Source organism: Suricata suricatta, chromosome 3 (assembly GCF_006229205.1).
Source record: "Suricata suricatta isolate VVHF042 chromosome 3, meerkat_22Aug2017_6uvM2_HiC, whole genome shotgun sequence".
NCBI lineage: Eukaryota > Metazoa > Chordata > Mammalia > Carnivora > Herpestidae > Suricata > Suricata suricatta.
In genome coordinates, this window is record NC_043702.1 from 44,908,390 (window position 1) to 44,921,780 (window position 13,391).

A 13,391-nucleotide genomic window follows, 5' to 3' on the forward strand; every position below is an offset into this window, starting at 1 on the left:
AAAAAAAAGAAAATCAACCATATTTGCATTTCACAGAGACAATCATGGCCAATATTCTAGCATATTTTCTTTAATATTTCTTTGCTGTTTTTGATTCCTACCACACTGTGAAGTACATAAAATACAAGACTGAAAGTAGCTTCCAGAGAATCCCTAATAGCGTAGAGGAAGCTCAGCATTGTGGAGCTGTAACCTGGAGAACAGCTAAGCTCCCTACCTAAGGAAACCATCACTACATTAATCAGCTACTTTTGTGGGTATGAGGAGAGAATTAAAGTGAATATAAATAAATGCACTGGAGGGGTGCCTGGGTGGCTTAGTCAGTGGGAGTCCGACTTCGGCTCAGGTCACGATCTCAGAGCTCAAAAGTTTGAGCCCCTAGTAGGGCTCTGTGCTGACAGACAGCTCAGAGCCTGGAGCCTGCTTCAGATTCTGTGTCTCTTGCTCTCTCTGCCCCTCCCCCACTTGTACTCTGTCTCTTTCTCTTTCCCCCAAATAAATAAACATAAAAATAAATAAATGTACTTCAGTAAGGTCCACATTAAATTAACTAATTGTTTAGGTAATTTTAAACATCGTTGTGGAAGTATATATTTATATAAATATATTTATAGAAACCTTTTAGCAGAAAATTCAGCAGCATCTACACAATTAGAAGTTCAATGTAACTTTTACACAATCCGAATTTTAGAAATACTCTAGAAATATCTGAACCAGTGTACAAGGATGCTTATGAGCCATTATCTGGAATTTTAAAAAATGATTTTTATACACAAGTAATGGATTGACTAAGTATACTATAGTCAATTCAAGAATTGAAATGCTATACATATTAAAAATGAGATATTTATGAATATGGAAACATACAAAGTATTATCAAGTATAAAAAGATACACAGTACTGTGCTTATACAGTGTATGTGTCCCTATGCAAACAATTTGGAGGAAGATATCCACCAAAACATTGAGGTTGGCTATGGGACAGGGGTCAAATTATAGAGAATTTTTGTTTTCTATTTGTTATACTTTTATATTAATTCAGTGTTTTACAATGATAAACTTTAATTAGAAAGTTAAAATCGTTTTCCCTACAAGAAAATCATGTGGAAAAATGTGTCATTCAAAGGAAAAAGGTTTATTATTCAACTCCCTAAAATAATCTCAGAAGACAAAAAATTTCCCAGCAAGTCATGGAGTGGTTGATAAATCCTAAATTGGTTGGTAAACTAAAAGCCTAATTATTAGTTATGTAAATTGGGAAGAGAAAGACACCACAGTAAATATTCAAAGTGACTATAAAATTTAAGGTTTACAGTCTAAGCTTAGGATAAAATTTACATAAGCCACTTTAAATATTAAACTGACTTTTGGAGCACCACCTTACAGTTTAGCAGCCATACTAGATCATGACAGTTCCTGGCAGAATATAAGTGGATCCTGAATCCTGAAATCTGTCATAGACCCTCTAAATGGAAGCTATTCAACTTGTTGCTAATGGCAAGATCAAGACAGAATGCATTTGGTTATTAAATTCCTTTGGAAAATGAACAGAAGTCAGGTTAGTGTTTTTTTATTCTTGCTTAAATATCTATGAATAATTATAACCTAGACCAAAATAATTACTCTGTGCAACTACTTCAAAACCTTTATATTTTCTTTCATTGTAGATATCAAAGTCTGGATTTTGAGTAGGTGAGTGTCTTTGTTTATCTAGAGTAAATATGTCAATTGAAAATAGTCAAGCTTATCTCCTCATGAGGTGCAAGAAATTTCAATTTCCTCACCTTTGGAGATTGGACGAGATGATAATCAAGGACTCAAAAAGTCATGGAGCTAAAATGTCCTTGAGAAACCATCTACTTCATTATTTTAATTATATTGTTATCTATGCTAAAGTAATCCAATGATACTCTTAATTGCTTAGAGTTAAAACTATTTCAGGAGAAATGAATTAGGTTATAGAGCAGGTAGAATTCATGTTCTGAAGGTAATGGCCTTACAAAGACTCTTCATCTGATAACGATTGTATTAAAAGCTTTTAAAAGTTAACTATTGGGGCGCCTGGGTGGCTCAGTCAGTTAAGCCTCCGACTTCGGCTCAGGTCAGATATCACGTTCGTGCGTTCGAGCCCCGTGTCAGGCTCTGTGCTGACAGCCTGCTTTCTGGTTCTGTATCTCCTTCTCTCTCTGCCCCTCCCCCTCTCATGCTCTGTCTCTCTCTGTATCAAAAATAAATAAAACATTAAAAAAATTTTTTTTAAGTTAACTATTTATAATACAACATTCTTAGTATCTAATCTCAAGTTTTAATCCCCTATCAAAATATTTGTATTTTTAGAGTTAGAAACTATGGTATTATTCTGGGTTGAAGGTGAGCTGTATTTGATAATCGGCATAGGTAGTGATTAAAGTCAGGGCAAATAAATGCAGATAGATGCACAACAGTAAAGGGGTCAGTCATGGAGAGATGCTTTTTGGGTAGGAGCCAGTATCTGGTAGGAAGGACAGATCAAGTCTAGATACCAATTCTCAAGATGCCAGAAAGCAGCAAGCCAGATACCTCTCATTCAGAAGTCAGTGAGTTTCAGATAGAGGCAATCTGATGCTTGGGACAAATTAACTGGTAGTGAAACTCTCTGATGGTATCTGTGCGGTCAACTATCAAACTATTAGTTTGCTTTTAAACTAAATTCCCTGCCTTCTTCTTGTCCTGTCCCATATTACAGGAAACCCTTTCCCTTGGCTTTGGATTAGATTTGGTGAATGGCAGACATTGTTGGTGGTCAAAGAAAGACAGAAGTCAGAGTACCTCTCCCTGCCAAACCTGTAGTGTATTCTCCATGGCTTTAATCCCCCTGAAGAGGCTGGTTATGATTCTAGCTTTCCCCTGGTGTTCTAGGCTCTTGGCCCAGGATAACAGAGGCTCCTCCTTTGTGGCCTTTAGTCTAGGTATTGTAGCCCAAGATGTACTAGTCTATTTTTCTCTTATTTTGAAGTAACCTTGATTTTGTGGGGCCAGGTTTACTACAGGTTAAGGAAAAAGATGAAATTGATTCATGACTTCAGAAAATTCTGTCTTGGGGGCACCTGGTTAGTTCAGTTGGTAGAGCAAATGACTCTTGATCTCTGGGTTCTAAGTTCGAGCCCGACTTTGGGTATAGAGATTAAAAAGTAAAATGTTAAAAAAAAAAAAAAAAGGAAAAAATTACCTATCTTGGAATAAGGAACTTTTAGGTAGAATCTTACCTTATTAAGATATAATAATTAACATTTGTAAAGAAGACGTGTAAAACTTACAGGTACATCTATGTATTATCTTCAACTTACTGTGACCTAATAAATCTTGTGTACGGAATGCTAAAGTTAAAGTGATGTATAAATCTTATCATATACTGACATACCAGCTATGAAGCATCTATGGGTGCTTTTTGAGAATTTTTAAAAAATAGCAATTTTCTCTGTTTCTCAAATCAGGCTAATTGCTTGTGGAGGATTTCTTTTGTATTACAAGTGACAACTTGAAAGCTCATGGATAGAAGTGATAGCAACTCATAACCACCTCATGTGCCAGGCTCTGAGTTAATGAGAATCCAGAGCATATACACTGGGCAAGTTTGCACAATAGTAGGACTCAATTACAATCTATCTCTACTATACTGTTAGAAAATTCCTCTCACGTAACCAATAATGTACAAAATGTATATTACAAAAAAAATGTTAAGGAGACTTTAACATTTTCTAGGAAGTTAAACATATATTTTCACCAAGATGGCAGTAATCATGCACCATAATCCCCAAATCCATAAAAGATAATTTAGACTACATGATTTTGACTGTTTTAGTTTTATAGATCCTAAGATGTTCTTTTAAAATTGGCGTTTGTAGACCTAGTAAAGACCTAAATAATGTAGTATTCTTCATGTGATTACAGTTCTTGAATTTTGACACAGAATTATCATCTTTCTAAAAATGTCTTATATATTCTTTTTATAGTTATCCCACTCCATTTATTTTCTAGAATTTCTCTATTACATAAGCCATTATATCAAGACACTCTAATCTTTATTTAAATCATCAAGAAGGCAGGAGGTAAATCCAGATCGTTATTTTTTTTATATCTAATAGGATTATAGTATTGTTCGTTAATTTAGATGCCATTTTTCCTTCAAATGGTTTCATTTTATTTCTTTTATAGTCTTTTCATATAGGGATCACTTGCCATTAAATCACTTATATCTTTTTGCACAATGTCTTTGCGTTCATTAGCTGGATTCCTCAAAGTTCTATTTTCTGCCAATTTTGTATATTTAGCATGTCTGCTCTGTCTACATTTGCTGTGCCACATTTCACTATTTGAGAAAGTCAGTACAATTTTCTTTATTGATTCCTCATCAGCTACCATCTACTTCACCTCACCTACAGTATTGGCTCATTAAGATCAAGCAGTTGAAATCTGCTGTTAGAGTACCAGTTTCCGCTCCCTAACAGGAATTTCCAAAAGAGCTAAAAGCTACTATTGTATTGAGAACTGTTTCTCTGCTTTGCCTTAAGAAAATAATTGATCCATGGGGCTTCTAGGTGGCTCAATTGGTTGAGTGTCTGACTTAGGCTCAGGTCATGATCTTGCCGATTGTGTTTGAGGAGGGTGGTGGGAGCCACATATAGCTCTCTGTCAGAGCAGAACCCACTTTGGAGCTAATGTCTCCATCTCTGTCTCTCTGCCCCTCCGCCATTCACACTTTCTCTCTCAAAAATAAACATTAAAAAAAAAAAAAAAAAGAAAATGAATGATCCTTTTACTACCCTAGTTGCATTTTCTTTTTTCTGTTTTTAAAATGGTTAGTCCCATTGACAGAGCAGCCTGTGTTTTATCTTACCCACTTTAACATATCACTTCCTTTGCAATAACAGCTAACTCATCTAGAACTGATTTTTCCATTCTCAAAAAAACTTTCTTACTACATCAAAACATTTCTTTAGGGCTCCTTCTCTGAAGCTTAAAGTTAGAATTTGCTACACCTGAACTCCTGTCCTTTAAATTGTGACTATGTTACATCACTTAGAATGTTAAGAAAACACTCTTCCTCAGCATCAGTTCTTATGTCATACAGCAAATAAGGATTTGCTACATGAAATAAAGATTTTGCATCCCCCCAAAGTTGAACATTCCTGAACAAAAATGATAAACATTGATCATTTTTTCAAATGAATATGGTTAACAAATTTTTATAATTTTTTGAATAGCAGTTTCTCTTATTATGTAAAACTAGTCCTTTTCATTTTAAAGAGTCACCATAGCACTGTCCTTTAACAAATATATCTATTTTTTTATTTATTTGAGATAGGTCTTACTGTAGTGGACACATGAAGATTAGTAAGGCATTTCTCTCAAATTGAAATATATGGATTTCAGAGAGTACTACCTTTATTCATTCAGATTACTGTTTTATATAAACATGCCACAAGGCCGATCTATAAACAATAAATAATATGAAAGTCTCAGATTAACTATCATCTATGATTCACCATGTTTTCTTGATGTTCTTAGAATATTACGGCCCTTCCTGGTGTCTGACCCCAGCAGACAGAGGATTGTGTCAAGCCAACGTGAGCCGATTCTACTACAATTCAGTCATTGGGAAATGCCGTCCGTTTAATTACAGTGGATGTGGAGGAAATGAAAATAATTTTACTTCTAAAAGTGAATGTCTTAGGACTTGTAAGAGAGGTATAGAAAACATTCTTTCCATTCACTAATATTTAGGATAACAATTGGAATGAAATTATGAACACATTTTAATCTAAGAAAAATATTATGAAGTAGGTTCTATTTATAATAAGAAAAGAATTATTATAATTTAGCTTATATATGTGTCCCGCCTTTTAATTACATCTAGATGATAGTTCTGGAGGTGTTGACTACTAGTCCTCTTAATGTCACACACACACAAAAATCAATTTTAAACATTTTGTTCTTTTAATATTTATATAGTAAGCTTTCATTTTAAATGATTATACCAAAATATTTGTAAGTATCTTATAATGCACATTTTAACAGTTACTAATTTTCTGAATTAATTGATACATATTTATTGAGTATTAATATATTAATAAAACCTGCATATAATTTCACCAACCATATACAGCCACATGTTCACTTTAATAAAAATAGTGAATTTTTAGCTGTAGATGAATAAAAATCAAAGCATGCTTATCCATATTTGCTACTTCTTATATATGCAAAATAACTTTCTTAGAATTGGATTGTTCTACACAAAGCCAAATTAGAGGCTTTTAAGACTTTTTTTGTTTTAAATATTAAAGGATAATTTGAGAAAATTTTAGATAAAATATTTCATTGTATTACTTTATTATGCATAATAAATTTGTTTCTCTTCCTTTTGTAGGCTTCATCCAAAGAACATCAAAAGGAGGATTAATTAAAACTAAAAGAAAAAGAAGGAAGCAGACAGTGAAAATAGGATATGAAAAAATTTTTGTTACAAAAAGTATAAATTTGGGGTTACCTGAGTGGCTCAATCAGTTAAACGTCTAATTCTGGATCTTGGCTAGGTCATGATCTCATGGTTGGTGGGATCAAGCCCCACCTTGAGCTCTGTAGGTCAGGCTCTGTGCTGAAAGCGTGGAGCCTGTGTGGGATTCTCTCTGTCCCTCCTCCACTCACATAGTCTCTTTTTCTCTGTCTCTCAAAATAAATAAGTAAACTTTAAAATAATATATATGTATATATATAAACACACACATATATTTATTTGTTACATTATTACATTAGTTCTAAATATTTTGAATGAAACATTTCACTATATTTCTTATTCTTTCCTGAAATCCTTTTAATGAATATTTCCATGAATTTTCTATGTACAAATTAACTGCTATTAATACCTTTTTTATTAGAATTCATTTCCTAATCTAGTCAAATTGCTTATTTGAGGACAATGATTTATTAACGGACTACTGTGAATATACTTATTCCTCAATCCTTTCAGTTTTCTATTAACTACAAACGGTCATATTCCTGGCCACATCAAAACAGTCCATTTTTCCATTTGGTGATTATCTGTTTGAGAATATTTTGTCATTTATTTATTTTGATCATGTATATAATGATCTTTATAGTCTATGCCCAGATTAACAAATACAGCTATTAAAGATCAAGCACTTCTTGGATTTCACTTCAAACATGGTGACAAGGACTTTCTTCTATAAGGATCACTCAACTGTGCGAAAGCTGGTAATAATACAATTCTATTACGTGCTTCCTACCCTAGCTATACTTTTTCTCCTTTCCTATAAACTAGCACCTCAATCAATCTTGAGCCATACCATTATCTGAACAGAGAGAGTCAACTCTATCCTGTACCTGCCTGACTTAGATTGATATAACTATTTTTTGTGTGTGCTTATGACTCACTATATTAGGAAAAATGGTGGAATAGTTGTATGTAAGTACAGATCATGGTAAAAATAAACTTGGTGGAAAGTGAAGTTTTTAATGGCAATCATAAGTAAATTGTGTTTATATGCTTCCTAACTTTATTGTTTAACAAAATTTTCTCTTACCAAAAAGACAAGAATATTGACTCATTTATCATTAGGCTTTGCATCCAATACAACCAATAAGTCAGTCATGCTTCAGGGGAAAGAAAAAATCATGTTATTTACGTGGAAGAGGAAAACTCTATTACTGAAGAGTCTATCAGCAAGGAAGATTCCACTAGAAAATCTATGTGCTATTTACTCTCGGGGTTTTACATAATCTCTCCTTGGAGTTAATTCACGATATCCAGATCTACACCTTTCCTTTTCTGCTGACCCATGTGCAGTCTGGCATCTCAACAGCCTCCTAGACATTTCAGTTCCTATAATGTTCATCTCAAACACTGCATTTAAATTTGAACTTGTCATCTAGAAACAACAGGTCACTTCATCCATTTAGTTTAGCAACAGTATTATAATTCTGCCTGTTCCTCTGGCTTGAAAACCTGAACCCAATTTTGACTTCTTTTTTCTCATGTACATATCTGATCAGCCTCTAAACACTATTGCTTCCATTTTCATAAAGTTCATCCAACTCCAGGCTTTTCCCCTCTACTGCATTCTTCAAATCAGTATTGATTTAATTCCTAAGAATTAACTCCTTAGAATGTACTTCTCCACCACTCAAAAATCCATCAAGGACTCACTAGTTGGTACTTAACCCCACCCCATCTGTTCACTGAATACTCCTTATTTGGTCAGCTTATCCATGCTGATTTCCTACTTAAAAATATTAGCTCTTCCAGACTATCCATATGAAGTCAGGGTCCAGTTGATGTGAGCTATAATCACTATGTTTTGAGTCTGATATGAAATTCTAAGATATAATTACAAATAATTTTTATGCCTTAGGATGAAAGTAATATCATTATAAAATAATGTCAATTCATTCACTTAAAAGTTTTATATTTTGATTTCAAATATATATACATAAGAATATATATATGCATAATGTAAACATAAGTAACTGCCTTAGACTGGATCTTTGCTATGGAATTTCAGACTTGGAAATCAAAATCCCTGTGAAATATGCATTGTTATTATTTATACATGGATAGTAATACCTTTAAATAAACAGTAATATCTCCTTAGGTCAAGTAATAAGTTGCCACCAAGGACATATAAATAGCAGATTAGTGAGTTGACTGTTTTCTCCAACAACCATTCATGGGTTCATTATTTAACCAAGAATGACTCACACTCAGATGGTTTCCAATTTTTAATGCACTATTATTTTTATTGTGTCTTTAAATAAGAAGCTCTCTGGTGGTATTGTCTTGCTTTGTTTTACATAATTAAATACATCTAACTGTGAATTTTACATAGAATTACTTTATACAGCATTTATATGTATTTACCTACTTTGTTTATTCTGTTTGAAATTAATGGATCATGCTGAAAACTGCCCTAATGATTTTAGTGTTTACATTATAATAAAATATTCTGAATAATGAAACATAACTGTTATATTCATAAAGGTTTTTGTTTTTTTCTTTCTTAATTTTTTAATGTGTATTTATTTTTTGGGGGGAGAGAGAGAGAGAAAGCCCGAGCATGAGTGGGAGAAAGGCAGAGAGAGGGAAACAGAATTTTGAAGCAGGCTCCAGGCTCTGAGCTGTCAGCACAGGGCCCAATGGGGGGCTTAAACTCACAGAAATGGGATCATGACCTGAGACAAAGTCAGATGCTCAATCGACTGAGCCTCCCAGGCACCCCTCATGAAAAAAATTTTTAATTTATTTTTGAGAGAGCAAGCATGAACAGGGGAGGGGCAAAGAGAAAGGGGAACAAAAAAACTGAACCGAGCTCTGCACTACCAGCAGCAAGCCCAATGCAGGGCTCAACTGGGAAATCATGACCTGAGCATAATTGGACACTCAACTGACTGAGCCACCCTGGTGTCCCATGAAGGTTTTTTTTTCTTTTTTTGAATGTTTATTTTGAGAGAGAGAGAGAAAGAGAGAGAGAGAGAGAGAATGTGCATGAGTATGCATGTGAGCAGAGAAGGGGTAGAGAGTGAAGGTGAGAAAGAATCCAGACTGCAGCCCAGTCCCATGACTGTGACATCACGACCTGAGCTGAAATCAAGAATTGGATGCTCAGCCAAGTGAGCCACCCAAGAGTCCCGTCATGAAGTTTTTTTTTTTAATACTTCAGAAACATTTAGTGTTCTGCAGTTATTACAAAGATTAAGTCCTAAGACAAAGAAAAAAATTGTTCCATAAGCTCCAGTCGACTTATACCTTCTTTAATTTGAATTTGCTAATAATCTCCTTTCAATTCCATGGGTATTCATGTACTAGGACTTCTTATTTGTCGAACACTAGTATACTTGCTTTATAATCCATATTCATCCAGTATGCATTTCTACCAATCATCTCATATTATATAAATGATATATATTTAAATATATTTCATGTAACTCTGTATTATATAGGACTTCCAATCCTGACTATTGAGGGTACCTAGCCCATTTCCATATCAGAAGAAAAATGACAGTAAAGTCACTGTTTAGGAGAAACCTGGAGATCTTTTATAAGCTGCCCCTGCTCTTGTCTCATCTTACCTCGTCTTCATCTTGTCTTAGAAAGTTAGTATTTGTTTTTTTAATGTTTTATTTATTTTTGATACATAGAGAGACAGAGCATGAGAGGGGGAGGGGCAGAGAGAGAAGGAGACACAGAACCGGAAGCAGGCTCCAGGTCTGAGCTAGCTGTCACACAGAGCCGGATGCGGGGCTCGAACCCACGAACGTGAGATCTGACCTGAGCCAAAGTCGGAGGCTTAAATGACTGAGCCACCCAGGCACCCCAGGAAGTTAGCATTTGAATTCAGTTTCCGACCTTTCACGTTAGGATCTTTATAAAGATTTTCACATGAACACACCTGAATTGCTTTCCCTGTATTCTGCTCTATGGAACATGAAACCTTCATCTGATTAGTCTCTTAGGACCAACCTCTGAACTATATAGCTGGTGTCTTGGCTAGAATTATTCAGACCACTTTTTTAAGGGAGTAGTAATACATGGTAAATCATTTTATCAGAAAGAGAGAGAGAGAGAGGTGTGTAGGCATTTAGTCATATAATAAATACAGAATTATGACGAATAGGACTTCCTCATCCAAAAATTCTGACTAAAATTCTTTATCCAAAAAAATTCTAGCCCCAACAGTCTGAAATGAAACAGGGATATATTTGATCACAAAATTGGAAAGGTTAGGGGCACCTGGGTGGCTCAGTCAGTTAAGCACCTTACTTCAGCTTGGGTCATGATCTCACAGCTCATGAGTTCAAGCCCCACATCAGGCTCTGTGCTGACAGCTCAGAGCCTGGAGCCGGCTTCAGATTCTTGTCTCCCTCTCTCTGTGCCCCTCCCCTGCTTTCTCTCTCTCTGTCTCTGTCTGTCTGTCTCTCTCTCTCTCTCTCTCTCTCTCTCTCTCTCCTCTCTTCTCTCTCTCAAAAATAAAGAAACCTTAAAAAAACTGGGAAGACCAAAGGTATTTTACTTTAGTATAAATGGACTCAGGGCTTCATACTGTCAATAAAACTCAGCCCATCTTTATTCCTGATTCTGCTACTCCAAAATTTATTTTTTTTAATGTCTCAGGGTGTCTAGATACTTCAAGAATTTAAGGCCCACATCCTCTCAGATAAAGTTTTCTAGCAACATTTAGACTCACTCCCTGGCCTCAGCCACAATACATGAAAGAAATAATTGATAAGCTAGACTTTATTAAAATTAAAACATTATGCTTTACAAAAATCTAATAACAAGAGATTAGAAAACAGGCCATGAATGAAGAGATAATATTTCAAAAGACACATCTGATAAGGGACTGTTATCCAAAACATTCATAGAATGTTTAAAACTAAAAAAATAATAACCTTATTAAAATATGGTCCAAAGATCTTAACTGATACCTCACCAAAGAAGATCTACAGATGATGAAGCATATGAAAAGATGCTCTGCACCGTCAGTAAATTACAAACTACACCAGTAGTCAGCTACTACTGCACATCTATAGAAGGGCCAGAATCCATACACAGGCACCACCAAATGCTGGCAAAGACATGAATGGAACAAGAGCAACCCTTATTTATTATTGGTAAGAATGCAAAAACGGAACAGTCACTTTGGGAAACAATTTGGCAGACTTACAAAAGTAAACATACTCTTAACTGTATCATTTGGTAGTCATGTTCCTTGTTATTTACCCATAGAAGTTGAAAATGTTTATCCACACCAAAGTCTGCACACAGATATGTGTCACAACTTAATTCATAATAGCCATAAACTTGGTAGCAACCAAGATGTCCTTAAGTAGATGAATGGATAAACTGTTAGATCCAGACAAGGGAATTTTATTCAATGTCAAAAAGAAATGAATTTACCAAAAATGAAAACATATGGAAGAACTTTAATGAATGTTACAAAGTGAAAGAAGCCAACTGAAAAAGTCTACATGGTGTATGATCCCAAATGTATGGTGTTCTCAAAAAGATAGAACTGTGGAAATGGTAAAGAAAAGATCACTGGTTCCCAGGGGTACATAGGAAAGGAAAGATGAATAGACAGAGCACAGATGATTTCCAGAACAGTAAAGATACTCTGTATGAGGTCTCACAATGATGGAAATACATCATCATATGTTTATCCAAACCCGCGGATTACACAATAGGAGTGAACCAGTATAAACTATGGACTTCGGATGACCATTATGTTTGTTATGAACATAAGACTGCTCTAATTTTTTTCTTTATTAAAAAAAACCTGGCGACAACCTCTTTGACCCAAGTATCTTATGGCCAGCCCTGACCCAATATCATGTTTAGATAACTAGGACTTTCTGATTAACCAGGTTTGATTCACAAGTCCACTGCACGGTATGCAATCCATATAAGCACTGTCTGAGATTAGTGACCTGACTGCCGGGGTTGGGACTTGAGTGAGGAGAGGACATTAAGAAAAGTCAGTAACCAAGACAAATAATATTGTATTACAGCATTCTTAAAAAATAAAGCAATTCATGATGGAAATATCAAAATTATTAAAAAGACAGGCTCAGTAACAGCCATACTAGAATCTGAGGCAAAAGGAAAAAACAGTAATACACATGATTTGTTAAGTATATAAAGATGTTCACATTTGGCCATTAGCGTGATAAAACGTATTAACAGAAAAATAACCAAGTTATCATTTAATAAAGTTCATTTGACTAAATTCAACACTCGTTCCATGATTTAAAACATTGAGCAAAACGGAGATCTTCCCTAGTTCCAAATGAAGCAGATCTACCAAAAACATACAGCATTCCCATTAAACTCAGGAACAGGGCCAAGATGCTCTCCATCGCCATTACTATTCAATATATTCAAGTAGTCTTAATTTTACGCCAAAAAGATAAGAAACAGAAACTAGGTATAAATATTATATCACAGTCATTTTCATATAATATGCCCGTTATAAATGAAAATACAGCAGAACCAAAAACAGAAATAATATGAGTCTAGCAAGATTGCGACATGCCAGTTCAACACATGAAATCAACAGCATTTAAAGTGTTTTTTACTTTTTTATTTTTTTTATTTTCTAAATGTTTTTATTTATGAGAGAGAGAATGCGAGCAGGAGGGGCAGAGAGAGAGAAGGACAGAAAACCGAAAGAAGGCTCTGCACCAACAGTGGTGAGCCTGATGTAGGGCTCAAACCCACAAACCATGAGATCACGACCTGAGCTTAGGTAGACACTCAACCAACTGAACCACCAAGGTGCCCTTAATTTATTTCTTCAGAGGAGAGAGAGGACAAGCAGAGGAAGGACAGAGAGAAAGGGG

At 34.9% G+C, this 13,391-nt stretch overlaps 1 protein-coding gene across 1 annotated transcript in view; it reads left to right on the forward strand.

The window, feature by feature from the left end:
- Window positions 1–13,391, forward strand: part of TFPI (tissue factor pathway inhibitor) — a 70,716-nt gene that overhangs the window by 52,749 nt on the left and 4,576 nt on the right. The window contains exons 7-8 of the mRNA XM_029933289.1: window positions 5,547–5,726; window positions 6,406–6,497. Coding sequence (XP_029789149.1) covers window positions 5,547–5,726; window positions 6,406–6,497 — 272 coding nt within the window. The remainder of the gene's footprint in view (window positions 1–5,546; window positions 5,727–6,405; window positions 6,498–13,391) is intronic.